The 23,154-nt window shown below is 39.7% G+C and overlaps 1 protein-coding gene and 1 long non-coding RNA gene across 3 annotated transcripts in view; one reads left to right on the top strand and one right to left on the bottom strand.

Moving 5' to 3' along the window:
* Positions 1-5,595: 5,595 nt before the first annotated feature.
* Positions 5,596-23,154, bottom strand: part of LOC133553021 (uncharacterized) — a 64,290-nt gene continuing 46,731 nt past the window's right edge. The window contains exon 3 of one of the 2 annotated variants that reach the window (XR_009806821.1): positions 5,596-5,956. This is a non-coding gene — a long non-coding RNA (uncharacterized LOC133553021). Of the gene's footprint in view, positions 5,957-14,124; positions 14,193-23,154 lie in introns of those variants that run through there. The other variant, XR_009806822.1, reaches the window with a different exon arrangement.
* Positions 10,514-22,411, top strand: naga (N-acetylgalactosaminidase, alpha). The gene is made up of 9 exons (XM_061900753.1): positions 10,514-10,701; positions 12,812-12,972; positions 13,047-13,183; positions 17,754-17,965; positions 18,026-18,120; positions 18,183-18,344; positions 19,019-19,216; positions 19,294-19,434; positions 21,446-22,411. Exons 2-9 carry the CDS (start codon positions 12,814-12,816, stop codon positions 21,647-21,649), a joined length of 1,308 nt encoding a protein of 435 aa, XP_061756737.1. The 5' UTR covers positions 10,514-10,701; positions 12,812-12,813; the 3' UTR covers positions 21,650-22,411.

Below are 23,154 nucleotides of genomic sequence, written 5' to 3' on the forward strand. Positions count from 1 at the left end.
CATAGTTGATGAACTGGTGCCTCTGGATCTGGATTCACATCTCAAGTTCTTCTAACATTCAACAATCCTGCCTGTACTGTTTATTAAAGACTTTAGATTGATTGAAGGTGTAGGACTCCATGTATTTGTCATAATCAGTCCAGCCCCTCCACCCTCTAAATCAGACAGAATAGTTTCCAGCCACCCTGTAATGGATGGATGGCCCTTAAGTCCAAAACTGTTTAGGAAGTCACCATCTGTTCAGTCTTGGATCAATCCAAGTTTCAGCAGCCCTTACCGTTGGAGAAAGAACCCATCAGCATGGAACACTCTCAGCGGATCCCCAGAAAATAGTAGTGCCTCCTGTAGCTCTAATCCGGAAAGTTGTGCCATAGTAAACCACAGGATATTGTCTTTTCAGTTGCAAATTATGAGCATGCTCAACTTCCATCTTTCAAAAACGAGGTGCCATCCCTAAAAAACACTTGTTGTTCTTCTGATGTTATTCAGTCTTTCTCTCGGACACATCTCCTCCTCCCTCTTTGTTGGCAGCATGCTGTATTACTGTTGCTAAGATGAAACCAAAGTAACTGCCATGCCTTGGGAGATGTGACACATGCGATGGTGCGAAGAAGTGCGTAAAAGAAGCCAGGCGTCAGACACTTTTCAAGACATTAAACAACCGATCCCCTCGGTCGTCTCAGAGGAGAAATCAAATCTCACAAGACAGGGTTTAAGATTTTTCCACAGATAGATATGAATGTTTTATTTGAGTAATACCACACGCTTGCCTGTCCCTACTACTCCCCAGAGTCACAGTTCACCCAAACCCACCTCCCAGTGCACCGGTCCCAACAGGTTTTACAGCTTCTGCTGCTGCAGTGGCTGTTTCCATGGAAAGTGTTTTAATTAGATGCAACACTTTGTAAACTTTAAGGCTGGCTTATCCTCGAGGGCAAGAATTACACATCAATTATGGATGATAAAGTTATATTGTATATCACAGCATACTTTAGATTCAATGTGCATACCACCCCCTACCGGCTGAAAGAAGTATGGCATTAAAGCACTGGTTGGACCATGTGTTTAGTAGTCTGTATGTAAACATTGTTTTTTTTCTGTGTTGTATGTTACATTTCAAAGTAAAATAACTCACATCATTTGAAAAAAAGAAAATTTTACATAGTATGCAAACTGAAATAGCTAGCGTTTGTTGTAACATGCTGCCAGTTTTCTGAAAAAAGAGAACAATAACGAAAAACGTTTTTTTTAAAATCTCGCTAACAATGTTTCTCCTGCAGTATGTGTGGTTTTGAAAATAAGCCATTGTATCGGCCTTTCCAAGATTTGCCAGGTTCTAAACCAAAGGCCGTGGGCTGGGCCAGGACAGGTGGTGCACTTTCAAATGCACTTCCGACTCCAACTTAATTTTCTCAAAAATATATTTTTTTGCAAAAAGGTCTTCATTCCATATACATCTAACAGTACATGCAAGGTGAACGAAAAATTAGTTTAACTGCTTACAAAGTTTTAAACAAAAAACTAAGGCTCAAGTGTTACGTTAGAACTGTATTCAATGCCAGTCTCTCAACCCGACATTTATCCAATCAATTTCACCTGTGCGCCCCTATATGCTATCCTCAGAGTGGCATACTCAAAGCCATATTAGAGTGATGTCTCGTTACAGGTGCTGTAAATTACACAAATTTGTAAATAATGGTTTCTATCCATCCATCCATCCATCCATCCATCCATTTTCTACCACTTGTCCAGTTTAGGGTTGCGGGGGGTGCTGGGGCCTATCTCAGCTGCATTGAAGCAGAAGGTGGACCATTGACAAGTCGCCACCTCATCACAGGGCCAACACAGATTAACAGACAACATTCACACTCACATTCACACACTAGGGTCAATTTTAGTGTTGCCAATCAACCTATCCCCAGGTGCATGTTTTTGGAAGTGAGAGGAAGCCAGAGTACCCGGAGGGAATCATGAGGAGAACATCCAAACTCCACAAAGAAAGATCCCGAGCGCCGGATCGAACCCAGGACCTTCGTATTGTGAGGCAGACGCACTAACCCCTCTACCACCGTGCTGCCCTGAAGGTTTCTAATTCAATAAATTAACTTGCAATAGATCAAAACATATTTTCATGGCATTTAAAAATATTTATAATTAATTTAACTTAACAAAATATTAATTACTAGAGAAGTATAAATAACACAAAAATAGCTGCCACAACCATTTAAAAATTAAGTACAGTAGCACAGGAGGCAATAGTATTCATCAAGCACCACCACAATGACCAACATCAAAGTGTAGTAGCACAGTAGGCCCAAGCCTTCATCAGGCACCACCACAATGACGAACATTAAAAGTCCAGTAGCGTAGTAGGCCCAAGTCATCTTTCAACAAATAAATAACTAATTTTACTTAATATATGCAGGACTAGAGAAGTATGAAAAACACAAAAATGGCTACCACAGCCGTGACTATTTTTTTTTTTTTTTTTTTTTACCAGCAATACCTTTCAAAGGGACAATGTGTTTGGGACAAAATCATATATAAATTAATCAACACTTAAATCAGGGGTCACCAACGCTATGCCCGCGGGCACCAGGTAGCCCGTAAGGACCGGATGAGTAGCCCGCTGGCCTGTTCTAAAAATAGCTCAAATAGCAGCACTTACCAGTGAGCTGCCTCTACTTTTTAAATTGTATTTATTTACTAGCAAGCTAGTCTCACTTTGCTCGACATTTTTAATTCTAAGAGAGACAAAACTCAAATAGAATTGATAAAATCCAAGAAAATATTTTAAAGACTTGGTCTTCACTTGTTTAAATAAATCAATTTATTTTTTACTTTGCTTCTTATAACTTTCAGAAAGACTTTTAGAGAAAAAGTACAACCTTAAAAATGATTTTGGGTTTTTAAACACATATACCTTTTTACCTTTTAAATTCCTTCCCCTTCTTTCCTGACAATTAAAATCAATGTTCAAGTTATTTTTTTTTATTGTAAAGAATAGTAAATCAATTTTAATTTAATTCTTAATTTTAGCTTCTGTTTTTTTGATGAAAAATATTTGTGAAATATTTCTTCAAACCTATTATGATTAAAATTCTAAAAAAGTATCCTGTCAAATCTAGAAAATCTGTAGAATCAAATTTAAATCTTATTTCAAAGTCTTTTGAATTTCTTTAAAAAATTTTGTTCTGGAAAATCTAGAAGAAATAATGATTTGTCTTTGTTAGAAATATAGCTTGGTCCAATTTGTTATACATTCAAACAAAGTGCAGTTTGGATTTTAACCTTTTTAAAATATGTCATTAAAATTTCTAAATTTAATCTTAATCAGGAAAAATGACTAATGATGTTGCATTAATTATTATTTTTATTTTTTTCCAAAAAGATTCGTATTGGCTAGTTTTTCTCTTCTTTTTTTCGGTTGAATTTTAAAGAGTCAAAATTTAATGTTCATTTTTTTCTGGTTTTCTCCTCTTTTAAACCTTTCAATTAAGTGTTTTTTCCATCATTTATTCTCTACAAAAAACCCACCGTAAAAGGTGGCGATGAGGTGGCGACTTGTCCAGGGTGTACCCCGCCTTCCGCCCGATTGTAGCTGAGATAGGCGCCAGCGCCCCCCGCGACCCCAAAAAGGGATTAAGCGGTAGAAAATGGATGGATGGAAAAGGAAAAAAAAATTTACGACAGAATGACAGACAGAAATACCCATTTTTTAAATATATATATAGATTTATTCATTAAAGGTAAACTGAGCAAATCGGCTATTTCTGGCAATTTATTTAAGAGTGTATCAAACTGGTAGCCCTCCGCATTAATCAGTACCCAAGAAGTAGCTCTTGGTTTCAAAAAGGTTGGTGACCCCTGACTTAAATAATCACTTATGTATACAGTATAATTAATTTATTATAATTTGAATTAGATACAAACGTGTTATTAAATGTATGATTAATGTATCCAATGTAAAATTACATGTAATTATTTAATCATTTATTATTAAAAATGTAATTAATTCTGTAATAATATAATTATTGATTTAATTGGTTCATGATTTAATGAATCATTTTATAATTTTACCTAATAATTTAAAGATTTAAAGGGTACCAATTATGCAAAACCATTCTTATCTGACTGCGATGAGGTGGCGACTTGTCCAGGGTGTACTCTGCCTTCCGCTCGATTGTAGCTGAGATAGGCGCCAGCGCCCCCCGCGACCCCAAAAGGGAATAAGCGGTAGAAAATGGATGGATGGATGGATGGATGGATGGATCTGCATACAGTACGTCTCAAAATATGACAACCGGTCACGTCAGGTCTCACAGGTTGTCATATTTCCATTTTCTGTTTGGCGGTCCTAGTTACAGTTCTACTTTCTGTCTGTCTCCCCGAACGCTTTTCCCTGTTACTGATTGGCAGCTTGGGCACGCCTGGGCTTGGTTGCCAATCAGGCAGCTATAAATGCCTGCCTCTGCTTAATTGCAAATTTACTGATGTTGTTCTATTGCTGTTATTTTTGTGTTTGCTGTTTTTGTTGTCTCTGTCTGATCCCCCTCTTGTCCCCACAATTTCCCCCCGTCTTCCTTTTTTGGTCTTTCTATCCCCTCCTGCTCCGGCCCGGCTGCACCAAATAATATTTTAAATCAATTTAATAAAGTCAAATACAAATAAGGCAACAAGAGAAGTATCCCACATTTCTCTTTTGAAAAGTAATTTTGTACTGCAGATATGGGCATCTACTGTACATCAACACTATGATTTGCCTGAGTAGCTGGACAGGACTAAAAAATAAAAATAAAAATGCCTGCCCCTCCTTCAGTCAGGGCTGAGGATTGATTTAAGTTACAGACTTTGTTAGCAGTACGAATTGCTGTTCTATGCATCCCATGTGTTCATAATTAAAATGCTTGTCTTACCTGCACGTCTTCCTGTCTGCTGCATCCTGAGGTCAAAGCCATGCAAGTTTGTGACATGGACATTTTGAATCAAACCATGGAGTCATGGCACAGATGTTTATAAAACAATCCTTCCTATTTGGTTGCAGACTGAATGGTGGACGTGTAATACATGATCAACAGGTCCTGGGGCAGGTTGAACTTCTTGAGCTGATGCAGGAAGTACATCCTCTGCTGTGCCTTTTTCCTGATTGTGTCTATGTTGGAGGTCCAATTCAAGTCCTGTGAGATTATTGATCCGAGGAACCTGAAAGAGTGCATAGTATACGCTGTGCTGGTCAGAAATCGGGGGGTTTCTCCTAAACTCCACTGTCATCTCCCCACCGTCTCGAGTGGGTTCAGCTCCAGCTTTTACGGCTGAGTTTGACAGGTATAAGAAAGTCAATAATGTGCTGACATGGGGCAAAATAGGACAACATTAAGTAAATAAAAAAAGATTTGAGTAATTACATAAATGTCATAAATGTTTCATTCATTAATCAAATCATTAGATCATGAAAAAACTTAATTAAGTATTAATCAAATGGTGAAATAATGTATTCAGTCATGAAATCAATAATTAAACATACAAGTACATGTATTTTACATTAAATAAACAAGTGACACATTCAACTACACATTTATGTATTTAATTGTCAGTATAATTCATGTTTTTCACTGTTACAAGGTGGTAGCTGTCCTCACACAGCACACAAAACAGGACAGCTTCTGTAGTATCTGCAAGACTACAGACGCTGCTATGTAGACCAGTCTTTTCTAGTAGACCGGCAACCCGTGTGAGAAGATAACTGTGGTCACACACAATGGCTGAAATTTCGGCAAATGGAGATGGGTGTTTTTGTTTCTACAGTTTCAGCAGAGGACGTCTCTACTGCTCAGAAGGACACCATGTTATCTTCGTCCGCCACACTGTTGGTCTCACTCTGTGAGACACCACAACAAACCATCAGACGGCGGAAGATGCCCTGGAACTGGAACAGCTGGAATCTTGTTCCAGCTGTCTTACATAGAAAACAGAGACAATACAGAATTACACCCAAGGCTTTACGTATAAAGACATCAACTGTTTTCAAAATGTATTATAGTTAAAACATCATCAACCCTACCTGATGCTCTGATTAAATTAAATAGGAGCTCCAAAGGATCATGGAAAAACCTGTTGGTGAGCACTTAGCGATGAACTTGGAGCAGTTCAGTTCTGGAATCATCAGCATTAGTGTGCCCATAATGACATAAGTCATAATGATCATAATTTCAGCAAACGTGTTGTAATTACATCTGTGTCATGTGTGACTTAAAGGCCTACTGAAATTAGATTTTCTTATTTAAACTGGGATAGCAGGTCCATTCTATGTGTCATACTTGATCATTTCGCAATATTTCCATATTTTTGCTGAAAGGATTTAGTAGAGAACATCCACGATAAAGTTCGCAACTTTCGGTGCTAAAAGAAAAGCCCTGCCTCTACCGGAAGTCGCAGACGATGACGTCACATGTTTGATGGCTCCTCACATATTCACATTGTTTTTAATGGGAGACTCTAACAAAAAGTGCTATTCGGACAGAGAAAACGACAATTTCCCCATTAATTTGAGCAAGGATGAAAGATCCGTGTTTGAGGATATTGATAGCGACGGACTAGAAAAAAAGATAAAAAAATAAAAAGTTAAAAAAAAAGGAAACGCAATTGCATTAGGACGGATTCCCATGTTTTTAGACACATTTACTAGGTTAATTCTGGGAAATCCCTAATCTTTCTATTGTGTTGCTAGTGTTTTAGTGAGTTTAATATTACCTGATAGTCGGAAGGGTGCCTCCATGGGTGTCTTGACGCGCAGTGTCTCAGGGGAGTCGACGGCAGCTATGGACGGCACAAGCTCAGCTTTTCTCCGGTAAGAACTGACTTTTTAACCACAAATTTCTCACCGAAACCTGCTAGTTGACATGTGGTCGGGATCCATGTTCTCTTGACTGCGCTCTGATCCATAGGAAAGTTTCACCTCCAGGAATTTTAAACAAGGAATCACCGTGTGTTTGTGTGGCTAAAGGCTAAAGCTTCCCAACTCAATCTTTCCACTGTGACTTCTCCAATAATAATTGAACAAATTGCAAAAGATTCAGCAACACAGATGTCCAAAAAACTGTATAATTATGCCGTTAAAGCAGATGACTTTTAGCTGTGTGTGTGCGCAGCGCTCATACTTCCTAAAAACCTGTGACGTCTTGCGTACACGTCATCATTACATGACGTTTCGAAGACGAAACTCCCGGGAAATTCAAAATTGTAATCTAGTAAACTAAAAAGGCCGTATTGGCATGTGTTGCAATGTTAATATTTCATCATTCCCTTTATTTCAAAAATCCTTGAAAAAATTGTTGCGGAGCAGTTAAATGAACACTTAGCGTCTAACAATCTATGTGAAACCTTTCAATCCGGTTTCAGGGCAAATCACTCCACGGAGACAGCCCTCGCAAAAATGACTAATGATCTATTGCTAACGATGGATTCTGATGCGTCATCTATGTTGCTGCTCCTCGATCTTAGCGCTGCTTTCGATACCGTCGATCATAATATTTTATTAGAACGTATCAAAACACGAATTGGTATGTCAGACTTAGCCCTGTCTTGGTTTAACTCTTATCTTACTGATAGGATGCAGTGTGTCTCCCATAACAATGTGACCTCGGACTACGTTAAGGTAACGTGTGGAGTTCCCCAGGGTTCGGTCCTTGGCCCTGCACTCTTCAGCATCTGCATGCTGCCGCTAGGTGACATCATACGCAAATACGGTGTTAGCTTTCACTGTTATGCTGATGACACCCAACTCTACATGCCCCTAAAGCTGACCAACACGCCGGATTGTAGTCAGCTGGAGGCGTGTCTTAATGAAATTAAACAATGGATGTCCGCTAACTTTTTGCAACTCAACGCCAAAAAAACGGAAATGCTGATAATCGGTCCTGCTAGACACCGAACTCTATTTAATAATACAACTCTAACATTTGACAACCAAACAATTAAACAAGGCGACACGGTAAAGAATCTGGGTATTATCTTCGACCCAACTCTCTCCTTTGAGGCACACATTAAAAGCGTTACTAAAACGGCCTTCTTTCATCTCCGTAATATCGCTAAAATTCGCTCCATTCTGTCCACTAAAGACGCTGAGATCATTATCCATGCGTTTGTTACGTCTCGCCTCGACTACTGTAACGTATTATTTTCGGGTCTCCCCATGTCTAGCATTAAAAGATTACAGTTGGTACAAAATGCGGCTGCTAGACTTTTGACAAGAACAAGAAAGTTTGATCACATTACGCCTGTACTGGCTCACCTGCACTGGCTTCCTGTGCACTTAAGATGTGACTTTAAGGTTTTACTACTTACGTATAAAATACTACACGGTCTAGCTCCATCTTATCTTGCCGATTGTATTGTACCATATGTCCCGGCAAGAAATCTGCGTTCAAAGGACTCCGGCTTATTAGTGATTCCCAAAGCCCAAAAAAAGTCTGCGGGTTATAGAGCATTTTCCGTTCGGGCTCCAGTACTCTGGAATGCCCTCCCGGTAACAGTTCGCGATGCCACCTCAGTAGAAGCATTTAAGTCTCACCTTAAAACTCATTTGTATACTCTAGCCTTTAAATAGACTCCCTTTTTAGACCAGTTGATCTGCCGTTTCTTTTCTTTTTCTTCTATGTCCCACTCTCCCGTGTGGAGGGGGTCCGGTCCGATCCGGTGGCCATGTACTGCTCGCCTGTGTATCGGCTGGGGACATCTCTGCGCTGCTGGTCCGCCTACGCTTGGGATGGTTTCCTGCTGGCTCCGCTGTGAACGGGACTCTCGCTGCTGTGTCTTGGATCCTCTTTGGACTGGACTCTCGCGACTGTGTTGTATCCATTGTGGATTGAACTTTCACAGTATCATGTTAGATCCGCTCGACATCCATTGCTTTCCTCCTCTCTAAGGTTCTCATAGTCATCATTGTCACCGACGTCCCACTGGGTCATTATTGTCACCAATGTCCCACTGGGTGTGAGTTTTCCTACCGAGGATGTCGTGGTGGTTTGTGCAGCCCTTTGAGACACTAGTGATTTAGGGCTATATAAGTAAACATTGATTGATTGATTGATTGATCATTGATATATAAACTATCAGACTGCGTGGTGGGTAGTAGTGGGTTTCAGTAGGCCTTTAAAACAGGTCCGTTAAACATTTATTTAACCATTTTGATACATATTTGTTAATAATGAAAAAAAAAGGTAAATACATCAACAGCCAAAGTTTCTTGATGACAAACTAATGTAGAGTCAGATCTTCATTTGTTTACATTGTCAAGTAAATGTAAGCTTGTTTGCGATTGGTGAATTGCATGTATATTTTGTGTAAACAAATCGCTGGTCAATGTTATACTAATAATATTTGTTTATAGTAATATTGTTTCCGTTGTAATCTAAGTCAGTGTTGAGGAAAGTGACTAATAGAGTCTCAGTTGTCATCTGGACACTGGCACTAACTAAAATAGCTGCAGTAGATGGGAGCATTCCAGAGTACTGGTGCCCGAAAATATGTATTATTATTACTATTATTACTACAGTACACAATATTCGATTCACAAAATATAACCAATAGTAATATTCACTCTTACTTGAGAAACACAATTCTGTTTGTTTGATTTGTGCAAGAATACACTGTGTTCTTCCTTCTTTTTTCTGTTGCTCAAAGAGGAGTACACCAGTGGTTCTCAACCTTTTTTCAGTGATGTACCCCCTGTGAATTTTTTTTTAATTCAAGTACACCCTAATCAGAACAAAGCATTTTTGGTTGAAATAAAGAGATAAAGAAGTAAAATACAGCACTATGTCATCAGTGTCTGATTTATTAAATTGTAATATTGCTCATTTGTAGTGGTCTTTCTTGAACTATTTGGAATAAAATATATAAAAATAACTAGTGATTCAATTATAAATAAAGATTTCTACACATAGAAGTAATCATCAACTTAAAGTGCCCTCTTTGGGGATTGTAATAGAGATCCATCTGAATCCATCCATCCATCCATTTTCTACCGCTTATTCCCTTTCGGGGTCGCGGGGGGCGCTGGCGCCTATCTCAGCTACAATCGGGCGGAAGGCAGGGTACACCCTGTCATGAACTTAATTCTAAACATTTCTTAAAAAAAAAAAAGAAACCTTTAACATCAGTATTTATGGAACATGTCCACAAAAAAATCTAGCTGTCAACACTGAATATTGCATTGTTGCATTTTTTTCACAGTTTATGAACTTACATTCATATTTTGTTGAAGTATTATTCAATGAATATATTTAAAAAGGATTTTTGAATTGAAGCTATTTTTAGAATATTTTTGAAAAATCTAAAGTACCCGTTGGCATACCTTCAAGTACCCCCAGGGGTACGCGTACCCCCATTTGAGAACCACTGGAGTAGACGACCGGTTCAAGATGGCGGCCGAATTTCCTGCGACACTGCACCCAATGCAACCGTAATGGAACGCGGCTTCCTTGCTTCCTCTCTGTTGGAGAAGACTGGTCAGCTGACACAAGTTGCGGCGTCACGTGACTTCCGCGTTTAAAAAAGGACACCATGAAACCTTGTCCGACACTTCTCTATTGTAATTTATCTGTTTAAAGGACGAAGTAAGGTTGGGAAACCACTAAAAAACAGACGACGGGGAATTGAACGCATCCTCTTGACTTCCTCGTTCTGGTTACCTCAACACCGGTAAGTTTATCACATGCCGGCATTCCGAATAACTATATAAAATGCTATAGTCGTTTGATAATTCGTTTTAATTATCAATCGGCGTTTTAAATAGGTTAATCAAGAGGCGATAACGTGATCCCGGTTGGCTTTAAAATACTCAATCCATTGTATCGTGATTTCATGCAGATTTGAATAGTTTTACTGTCGTACTATGTAAAATTAATTTAAGATGCAGCTAGTGTAGAATGTGATTAGAGTAAGAATCTAAATACAAATATTAAACGATGGGCAAATATATCCATGTGCCAATATGCAGTGTAAACATGACATGGAGCAGTGTTTTTCAACCACTGTGCCGTGAGATAGAATCGGGTGTGCCGTGGGAGATGATTTAATTTCACCTATTTGTGGTAAAAAATGTTTTTTTCAAACCACTAATTGTAGTCTGCAAATGATGTGTTGTTGTTGAGTGTCGGTGTTGTCTAGAACAGTGTTTTTCAACCACTGTGCCGCTAGTGTGCCGCGAGATACAGTCGGGTGTGCCGTGGGAGATGATTTAATTTCACCTATCTGGGGTAAAAAATGTTTTTTTGCAAACCAGTAATTGTAGTCTGCAAATGATGTGTTGTTGTTGAGTGTCGGTGTTGTCTAGAAAAAACGTGTAATACTCTCCCATATCAGTAGGTGGCAGCCGGTAGCTAAATGCTTTGTAGATGTTGGAAACAGCAGAAGGCAGTGTGAAGGTAAAAAAAGCGATTTAATGCTTAAACAAAAAAAAGAAAAAAAAGGTGAGTGCCCCTAAGAAAAGGCATCGAAGCTTAGGGAAGTCTATGCAGAACAAAACTGAAACTGAACTACAAAGTAAACAAAACCAGAATGCTGGACGACAGCAAAGACTTACTGCGGCGCAAAAACGTCGTCCACAAAGTACATCCCTACATGACAATCAACAATGTCCCCACAAAGAAGGATAATCCATCCATTTCCTACTGCTTATTCCCTTCGGGGTCATATACATATACAATCGGGCGGAAGGCGTCGTACACCCTGGACAAGTCGCCACCTCATCACAGGGTAAAAACAACTGAAATATTATTGATTGCTAAAACAAAGTAGATGTGGGAAATATCACTCAAAGGAAGACATGAAATGGGGCGGTTTAGCTCAGTTGTTAGAGCGGCCGTGTCAGCAACTTGAGGGTTGCAGGTTCGATCCCCGCTTCCACCTTCCTAGTCGATGCCGTTGTGTCCTTGGGCAAGACACTTTACCCACCAGCTCCCAGTGCCACCCACACTGGTTTAATTGTAACTTAGATATTAGGTTTCACTGTGTAATGCGCTTTGAGTCACTTGAGGAAAAAGCGCTATATAAATATAATTCACTTCACTTCACTTCAACTGCTACAGGAAAATGCCAAAAAAATAGGAGCGTAAGACAAAAACAAACACTACACACAGGAAAACAGCAAAAAAGTCCAAATGAGTCAGGGTGTGATGTGACAGGTGGTGACAGTACACCTACTTTGAGACAAGAGCTATAGTGATGCATGCTTGGTTATGCTTTAAAGTCATATCCGACAATTGCGACAACGACTTTTTACTGTCAACTGAGTTTCGTTTTTTAGTGATTTCTGCTGGTGGTGTTCCTCCGCATTTTTCCAACGCAAAAAAATGTGCCTTGGCTCAAAAAAGGTTGAAAAACACTGACATGGAGTACTGCAAATATGGTAATACATGACATGTAAACATGATATTCATGGGTAAAATATGATGATACAGTATATAAATCACAGCAGTCAAAGTTTATTTATACAGCCCTTCATCACAAGTGTCTCAAAGGGCTGCACAAGCCACAACGACATCTTCTGCTCACATCCATTCAACCCAATGGGATACAATAAGAAACTTTGGAGGGGACCCCAGATGTGGGGACCACATCCCCATGGGCGACAGGTGGTATTTACGTCGAGTGGATCTGTGAGAGTCCAGTCCATAGTGGGGCAACTATCGATATAAACATGATATCGAGGAGTGCAAATATTATGATACATATTTAAACATGACAGGGTGTGGTGCAAATATGAGAATTAGCCCTTACACAGGGGTCAAAACAAACTTTTCTTCAACAGGGATGCATTTGACTGTGGCCGTGTTTGCATCCACGCTCCTCATGGCCACCGTTGCCTTGGAAAACGGGTTGATGAGGAGACCCCCGATGGGCTGGTTGGCGTGGGAACGGTTCCGCTGCGACATTGACTGCGAACACGACCCAAAAAACTGCATCAGGCAAGTAGGAACCGCACTCAAGCGTTTTCTCAGTGTGAACTCCCAACTAAAATGTCTGCGCTTTTCTTGTCCAGTGAGAAGTTGTTCACCGACATGGCCGACAGACTGTCAGAGGATGGCTGGAGGGAGCTGGGCTACGTTTATGTCAACATCGATGACTGCTGGGCGTCCATGCATAGGGACGAGCACGGGCGGCTCCAGGCCGACCCAAAGAGGTAGACTGACAGTATAATCTTCTAGGTCAATAACACCTTTAGTGCAGGTGTGACAGTCTTATGACAGACAATAAAAACACTGAGTCAGCAACTTGACTTCAGCTCACGTCCACATAAGACAGAACTGAGACCAGATATTCACAGTGAATTAGTAATCTTACTCTTGATTTGAATTATATTCAGTATGTATATCTCGTAACTTCATTACATTTTAATAACATTGTCAAAGGATGTGAAACCTTGTATTAATCAAAATGATTATAGTTTAACTCAAACTTTAGGGTTTGGTCAGGCTGATTTAGAAAAATAAATTCTAGGTATCAAAATATCATGGTTTGATATCACCGCAGTATTAAGACCACAGTATGATATTATTGTGGTATATATTCCCCCCAAAAAACCTTGGTAAAAATTAAGTAGCAGGAATGTTTAGGATAAACACACTTACTGTAATTAAACACAAACATAATGCTAAAATATTCTAATATCATTATTTTACCACAAACAATTATTTTTAAGTGAAAATAATTGTGAGGGAACATCTACTTTTTCAAGAAAATATTTAAAAGAATAACTTGAATGTTATCTGTCTATCTGTGTTGGCCCTGTGATGAGGTGGCGACTTGTCCAGGGTGTACGCCGCTTTCCGCCCAAATGCAGCTGAGATAAGCTCCAGCAACCCCGAATGGGACAAGCGGTAGAAAATGGATGGATGGAACTTACAGTTGATGTCTTTAAAGTGACAATGTAAACATTCAGTGTAACAAATGTAAAAAAATAATAATCAGTTTAGTGTCTTTCAACTTTTACATTATGAGAAGCATTGTCCTCTACATTGGTCATTTTTCACATCTGCGTTGAAATTGTTTTTTTCTCAAAAAAGTAAACTAACAATATAACTTTTAATAATGTAAATACCTCACAAACTGATGTTTGGCCTTGCTGGTTTCAAATACCTTTTCTGTTTGACGGTTTGAGGTGGCGACTTGTCCAGCACTGCCTTCCGCCTCTAGACATCAAAGGACAAGCAGTTGAAAAATAGATTTATGGCTTAAGGATGTATATCGTGCGCTGCGCCGTGACCGACTTTCTCTGTGTCGCCTTTTGAAACGCTCGAAAGGAAAGTGGTGCGCTTTGCTTTGCAGAAGGCAGACTTTCTTACCCCCGCCAAAGAGGTTATGTTTTGGCCTGGACTTGTTTGTCTGTGAGCAAACAGACAAACTCAACCAGTTACGGACAGATTTAAGGTTTGAAAAAAGATTCATGTTATCTACGAGTACGAACACACTTCAATTCCTGCTTATGGCGTTCAATGCCCCCATCTTTCCATTCCCGGAGATGTAGTTTTTCTTTTTTTTTGTCATGAAAAAGGGAAGTTTTTTGGGTTGTTGCACTAATTGTAAGTGTATCTTGTGTTTTTTACATTGATTTAATTAATTTTTTTTTATATGACTGTGAGGTAGTGCAGCCCCTTGGAGGCAGTTTTTATTGCCTTCTCGATGTGCACATCTCCAGTCAGGTTTTGATTGAGGTGGTAACCCAGGTACTTTGTTGTTTCCACGACAGGGACCTCCTGTCCCCCCAACATCAGTGCAGGAGGTTATGGTGGATTTCGGGCAAAACATATCCATATAATATTCACACTCACATTCACACACTAGGGCCAATTTGTAGTTGCCAATCAGCCTATGCCCAGGTGCATGTCTTTGGAGGCGGGAGGAAGCGGGAGGAAGCGGGAATGCCCGGAGAGAACATGCAAACTCCACACAGAAAGATCCCGAGCCCGGGATTGAACTCAGGACCTTTGTATTGTGAGGCAGACGCATTCACCCCTCCCACACTGTGCTGCCCACACAGTATAATATATGACAGTATAATATATAACATTATAATATATAATAGTATAATATGTGACATTATAAAATATAACAGTATCATATATGACAATATGATATAACAGTATAATATATGACAGTATAATATATGACAATATGATATACAACAGTATATGTGACTATAAAATCTAACCGTATAATATATGACTTAATATATAACAGTATAATATATGACAGTATAATATTACATTATAATATATAACGGTATAATATGACAGAATGATATGACATTATAATGTATAACAGTATCTATATGACATAGTATATGACACTACAATATATAACAGTATAATATATGACAGTAAAATATATCACGTTATGATATATAGCAATACAATATATGACAGTATAACAGTATAATATAGGATGTAAGATCTGAGCCAAGAATGTTGTTGTGGCTTGTGCAACCCTTTGAGACTTTTGTGATTAAGGGCTATGTAAGTAAACTTTGATTGATTGACTGATATGACAATTTATAATATATGACAATATGATATTTAACAGTATAATATATGACAATATAATATATAACAGTATAATATATCCATCCATCCTTCCATTTTCTACCGCTTATTCCCTTTTTGGGTCGCGGGGGGTGCTGGCGCCTATCTCAGCTAAAATCGGGCGGGAGGCGGGTACACCCTGGACAAGTCGCCACACAGATAGACAGACAACATTCACACACTAGGGCCAATTTAGTGTTGCCAATCAACCTATCCCCAGGTGCATGTCTTTGGAAGTTGGAGGAAGCCGGAGTACCCGGAGGGAACCCACGCAGTCACGGGGAGAACATGCAAACTCCACACAGAAAGATCCCGAGCCTGGGATTGAACCCAGGACTGCAGGACCTTCGTATTGTGAGGCAGATGCGCTAACCCCTCCCCCGCCGTGAAGCCCAGTATAATATATGACAATATAATATATAACAGTATATTATATAACAATGTGATACATATAACAGTGTAATATATATTAGCATAATATATGACAGCATATTATATTTTAGTATGATATATAACAGTATAATATATGACAGTATGATATTGGACAAATAAAATATAACAGTATCATATAACATTATAATAAAAGACAATATAATATATATCAATGTGATATATAACTGCATAATTTATAACAGTATGATTAATATATGACAATATATTGTGAATTATATTTATATAGCGCTTTTCTCCAGCGACTCAAAGCGCTTTACAGCTGTGACTAGTATGGCAGAAGCGGAGATCAAACCTAGAACCCAACGGTTGCTGGCACGGTCGCTCTACCAACCGAGTTACGCTGCCCCTACATGATATATAATGGTATAATATATGACAGTGTAATATATATAAAAGTTTAATATATATAATATATTATAGTGTATACAGTGTAATGTATACAGTATAAATAACAGTATGACACTATAATGTGTACAGTATAATCTATACAATGTAATATATAACAGTATAATATATACAGTATGACCATATAATATGACACTATTATATATATAAAGGTATAACGTATACAGTATAATGTATGCCGTGTAATATATACAGTACAATAACAGTATAATATATAATAGTACAATATATATACAGTTTATTATACAACAATATGATATAAAGCAGTATGATTTGCTGATTCTATCTGATTCTATCTATCTGATTCTGGCAGTAAGTCGGACACGTTTCCAGTGAAGGTTGGACTCCGCCAAGGCTGTCCTTTGTCACCGATTCTGTTCATAACTTTTATGGACAGAATTTCTAGGCGCAGTCAAGGCGTTGAGGGGTTCCGGTTTGGTGGCCACGGGATTAGGTCTCTGCTTTTTGCAGATGATGTAGTCCTGATGGCTTCATCTGGCCGGGATCTTCAGCTCTCACTGGATCGGTTCGCAGCAGAGTGTGAAGCGACCGGAATGAGAATCAGCACCTCCAAGTCCGAGTCCATGGTTCTCGCCCGGAAAAGGGTGGAGTGCCATCTCCGGGTTGGGGAGGAGACCCTGCCCCAAGTGGAGGAGTTCAAGTACCTAGGAGTCTTGTTCACGAGTGGGGGAAGAGTGGATCGTGAGATCGACAGGCGGATCGGTGCGGCGTCTTCAGTAATGCGGACGTTGTATCGATCCGTTGTGGTGAAGAAGGAGCTGAGCCGGAAGGCAAAGCTCTCAATTTACCGGTCGATCTACGTTCCCATCCTCACCTATGGTCATGAGCTTTGGGTCATGACCGAAAGGATAAGATCACGGGTACAAGCGGCCGAAATGAGTTTCCTCCGCCGGGTGGCGGGGCTCTCCCTTAGAGATAGGGTGAGAAGCTCTGCCATCCGGGAGGAGCTCAACGTAAAGCCGCTGCTCCTCCACATCGAAAGGAGCCAGATGAGGTGGTTCGGGCATCTGGCCAGGATGCCACCCGAACGCCTCCCTAGGGATGTGTTTAGGGCACGTCCAGCTGGTAGGAGGCCACGGGGAAGACCCAGGACACGTTGGAAAGACTATGTCTCCCGGCTGGCCTGGGAACGCCTCGGGATCCCCCGGGAAGAGCTAGACGAAGTGGCTGGAGATAGGGAAGTCTGGGCTTCCCTGCTTAGGCTGCTGCCCCCGCGACCCGACCTCGGATAAGCGGAAGATGATGGATGGATGGATGGATGGATTTGCTGATTCCCTTGCTTTTCTCTTCCAGGTTCCCCGGTGGAATCAGCCGGCTGTCCCGCTACATGCACGATCGTGGCCTCAAGCTGGGCATCTATGGTGACATGGGAACGCACACTTGCGGGGGCTACCCTGGCACGCCGCTGAACAAGATTGAGATTGACGCTCAGACGTTTGCTGACTGGGAGGTGGACATGTTGAAGTTTGATGGCTGCTATTCCAACGCCACTGAGCAAGAACAAGGTAAGGAGATGGGCGTCTTTCTAGATGGATCCTCTTTCAGCAGTTCCCCCTTCTGCATAGGCTACCCTCAAATGTCCAAGGCTTTGAACGCAACGGGTCGTCCCATTGCCTACTCCTGCAGCTGGCCCGCCTACCAAGGTGGGCTGCCACCCAAGGTACCGCCAATATCACCTGACAGTGTTTTTGCACTTACTCAAGCATTATTTGGGATTTGTAGGTGGATTACAGTCTGTTGGCCAGGATCTGCAACCTGTGGCGCAACTATGGTGACATTCAGGACTCATGGGAAAGTGTCTTGAACATCGTGGATTGGTTTTTTGAAAACCAGGAGGTCCTGATTGCCGTGGCCGGGCCGGGAAGATGGAACGACCCGGATATGGTCTGAGACGCTTAAAATTGTAACATCATGTAAATGTTCTAATTATATAGTGGGCCATTAATATTAGGTAAAGCGCAAAGAGGACATAGACGCTATGTGGAGAGATGCCTTAAAACATTTTCTCAATTCATGAGAATAATTGGAGCTCAAGAGAAAGGGATAAATTAATAGTAAGCCACAAACCGCTAAGTCAGCATTATTATTGCTGTATAACACATGTGAGTTTTATTTTTCCCAGTTTCAGCGTTTTAAAGTGCATACAGACTTAGATAAAGTTATTTGATACTTACCACTCATTCCTCCTCGGATGCAACTACTGCCATTTTGTGGAGGTAACTTAGAAAAAAAAACATCAAGAGGTTACCTACAGCCACAGCTGCCAATCTTTTAGTTAAAAAGTACCAATGATTGTCACACATACACTAGATGTGGTGAGATTACTCTCTTCATTTGACCCATCACCCTCACTTCCTGGGAGGTGAGGGGAGTAGTGAGCAGCAGCGGTGGCTGCGCCCGGGAATAATTTTTGGTGATTTAACCCCCAATTAAAACCCTTGATGCTGAGTGCCAAGCAGGTAGGTAATGGGTCTTTAGTATAAGGAGGCTGTTCTTAATATTTGGGTAATTTAGCTAGTAATAATATATCCTTTCTAAATTTTCCAATGTTTTTGTAGCTCATCATTGGCGACTTTGGCCTCAGCATGGATCAGTCCCGCGCACAGATGGCTTTCTGGGCAATCATGGCTGCTCCCCTCTTTATGTCCAACGACCTGCGTACCATCAGCGGAGGGGCTCGCAACATACTGCAGAACAGAATGGCCATCGGGATCAACCAGGACCCTCTGGGCCTTCAGGGGCGACGCATACTTAAGGTGCTGCTCGCACTTCTTGGTCGGCTGACTTCCTTCGCTGCCTTCTAACTCCAAGGCGCTTCTTCTTTTCCCACCAGGAGAAGAGCGGCATTGAGGTGTTTTGGCGGCAGTTGTCCAACGACGCCAGCGCCTTGGTGTTCTTCAGTCGCCGCACTGACATGCCGTATCGCTACCAGACCGCCCTCGGCAAATTGAACTACACCACAGGCAGCTACAAGGTCTGGAACCCTTTATTTGTTACCATGTTGAATGTAAGATGACCACTCTTTTTCTAACACCTGATTTTGGAAAACTATTTTCAAAGACAAAATGAAGGATATTTTTTAAATGAATGAAATAACAAATAATAGGTTGATAGTTTGCACGCCATTCTCTGAGCCCCAACTACAAACCCCAAAACCAGTGAAGTTGGCACATTGTGTAAATCGTAAATAAAAACAAAAAAACAAATTATTTGTAAATCCTTTTCAACCTATATTCAATTGTATAGACTGCAAAAACAATATATTTAATGTTCAAACTGGAAAACTTTGTTAGTTTTTGCCAATATTAGCTCATTTGGAATTTGATGCCTGCAACATGTTTCAAAAAAGCAGGCACAAGTGGCAAAAAAGACAGAGAAAGTTGAGGAATGCTCAACAAACACCTATTCGAAACATCCCACAGGCAAACAGGCTAATTGGGAACAGGTGGGTGCCATGATTGTATATAAAAGCAGCTTCCATGAAATGCTCAGTCAGTCGCAAACCAGGATGGGGCGAGGGTCACCACTTTGTGAACAAATGCGTGAGCAAATTGTCGAATAGTTTAAGAACAACATTTCTCAATGAGCTATTGCAAAGAATTTAAGGATTTCACCATCTATGGTCCATAATATCATAAAAAGGTACAAAGAATTTATAGAAAATCACTTCACGTAAGCGATAATATTACAGACTTTCGATTCCTCAGGCGGTACTGCATCAAAAAGCTACATCCGTGTGTAAAGGATATCACCACATGGGCTCAGGAACATTTCAGAAATCCTCTGTCAGTAACTACAGTTTGTGGCTACATCTGTAAGTGCAAGTCAAAACTCTACTATGCAAAGCGAAAGCCATTTATCAACAACACCCAGAAACGGCGCCGGCTTCGCTGCGCCCAAGCTCATTTAAGATGGACTGACGCAACTTGGAAAAGTATTCTGTGGTCTGACGAGTTCACATTTCAAATTGTTTATGGAAACTGTGGACGTCATGTCCTCTGAACCAAAGAGAAAAAGAACCATCCGGATTGTTATAGGCGCAAAGTTCAAAAGCCAGCATCTGTGATGTTATGGGGGTGTATTAGTGCCCAACACATGGGTAACTTACACATCAGTGAGGGCACCATTAATGGCGAAAGGTACATACAGGTTTTGGAGCAACTTATGTTCCAATCCAAGCAACGTTTTTTATGGACGCCCCTGCTTATTTCAGGAAGACAATGCCAAGACACGTGTTGCAACAGCGTGGTTTCATAGTGAAAGAGTGCGGGTACTAGACCAGACCTGTCTCCCATTAAAAATGTGTGGCGCAATATGAAGCCCGGACTGTTGTACAATTTAAGCTCTACATCAAGAAAGAATGGGAAATAATTCCACCTGAAAAGCTTTAAAAATTGGTCTCCTCATTTTTTTGCAATGTGTTGCTACCATTAAATTCGAAGTTAATGATTATTTGCAAAAAAAAAAAAAAAAGGTTTCTAAGTTTGAACGTTAAGTATCTCGTCTTTGCAGTCTATTCAAGTGAATAGAAGTTGAAAAGGATTTGTATTCTTTTTTTATTTACGGCTTACACAACGTGCCAACTTTACTGATTTTGTATAAGAAAACCTGTAATTTTTTTAAAGAAAAAAAGTATGGTATTATTGATAAAATATAATCACAAGTATTTAAACTTTTCAAAATAGATTTGATTGAAAAAAAAATGAATATGCCCCCAATTTTAGTTTATTTCTTTGTTTTTCCCCTGCATTTTTACATTAATTTAATCTGAGCAACAATTAAAAAAATCACTGCAAAAATCAACATGAAAAAATGTATCCAGTATTTTTTTTACACTAATCTAAAAATTAAAAGCCAACATCTTCGTATTTTTTTAATAACGTCAAACTGCAGTTTAAGGGAGGTCATAAATGGAATAATGTTAGAATTAAGATGGACTACAAAATAAGTTGTCAAACATCAGCTAAAAGTTCTCCACGTCTCAGGTACATGACGTCTTCTCCGAGACGACTATGACCCTGAAGGAGTCCACCAGCTTCGTGGTGTCTGTGAACCCCACAGGTGTGGTCATGTGGTACGTCTCTGCGCCCGCCAAAGCCAACCGCCTCCATCAGTTTCTTGATAATGCCCGACTGCGAGGACTTGCCCGGGACGACCTAAGCAACGTCATCCCGCCTGTCTTCCTCTAAAACGGCGTCAGGATGTTAATCACTGATGGACTGTGAGACCATGTGATTTGAAATGACCTCCATTTACTTGACTGAAGTTGATCTGGGTTTTTAATTATGCAACACCATAAAGTCTGAGTTCTGCACATTTAGTATGGACTAATGTGACATATGATCAATTGTTTTCTTCTGATTTTTTTACTTTGAGCTGCCGATCGCCCATCTAAAAATGTTGGTTTGGGCATTTTAAAAGAGTACAATTTTTTTTTTTTTCTTACTGTAAATGCTCTAATTATAGCCGGGGTGGGCAGTTATCTAACATCCAGAGGCTTTTTTTTTTTTTTTTTAGATTATTAAAGCAAGAGGAAAGAAAACACACAGCTGTTTTTGACAACGTGGCCATGAACAAATGTCATCTAGCAACATAACCAATGTTGTAATTGCAGTAAGGTGAAAACTGGTCAGCATTAATAGCGCTGATGATGGCTAAATAGCGCTAACGTAGTTAAAAGCTACAGGATAATGACCACTCGTGATTCTTCAAATGCGACAATTTTGTGAAGTTTCTAAAAACATTGGGAGGTTGCCTACAGCCGCAACTGCAGATGCCAATGTTTTTTGATCCAATTTAAGTTTTTTGTGTTTGTCGCCCACACACTTGATGCCTCTAAGAGACATGGCTGTTAATTGAGTGGGGGTGTTTATTGGAGTATTTACTGTAAAAAATACTTATCTTTGTTTTGTATAAATGTTGAATAAATAAATAAATACATCATAAACAAAGGAGTGTTTCATGTCAGTGGTTCTCAAATGGGGGTACGCGTACACCTAGGGGTACTTGAAGGTATGCCAAGGGGTACGTGAGATGTTAAAAAAAATTATACTTCTAAAAATAGCAACAATTCAAAAATCCTTTATAAATATATTATTGAATAATACTTCAACAAAATATGAATGTAAGTTCATAAACTGTGAAAAGAAATGCAACGATGCAATATTCAGTTTTGAAAGATAGATTTTATGTGGACATGTTGCATAAATATTGTTAAAGATTTCTTTTTTTGTGAAGAAATGTTTAGAATTAAGTTCATGAATCCAGATGGATCTCTATTACAATCCCCAAAGAGGGCACTTTAAGTTGATGATTACTTCCATGTGTAGAAATCTTTATTTATAATTGAATCACTTTTTTATTTTTCAACAAGTTTTTAGTCATTTTTATATATTTTTTTCCAAATAGTTCAAGAAAGACCACTACAAATGATCAATATTTTGCACTGTTATACAATTTAATAAATCAGTGCTGTATTTTACTTCATCTCTTTTTTTCAACCAAAAATGCTTTGCTCTGATTAGGGGGTACTTGAATTAAAAAAATGTTCACGTCACTGAAAAAAGGTTGAGAACCACTGTTTTATGTCAATGTTAGCTTTAGCCAAAACATTGACCGTCCTTTTCTCTTTCTATGGTTATCATCCCACATTTGCTTCTTACCAAGTCTAACCAGCAGAGGTCAGTGCTGTGTT

This window comes from Nerophis ophidion, linkage group LG05, assembly GCF_033978795.1.
Source record: "Nerophis ophidion isolate RoL-2023_Sa linkage group LG05, RoL_Noph_v1.0, whole genome shotgun sequence".
Classification (NCBI taxonomy): domain Eukaryota; kingdom Metazoa; phylum Chordata; class Actinopteri; order Syngnathiformes; family Syngnathidae; genus Nerophis; species Nerophis ophidion.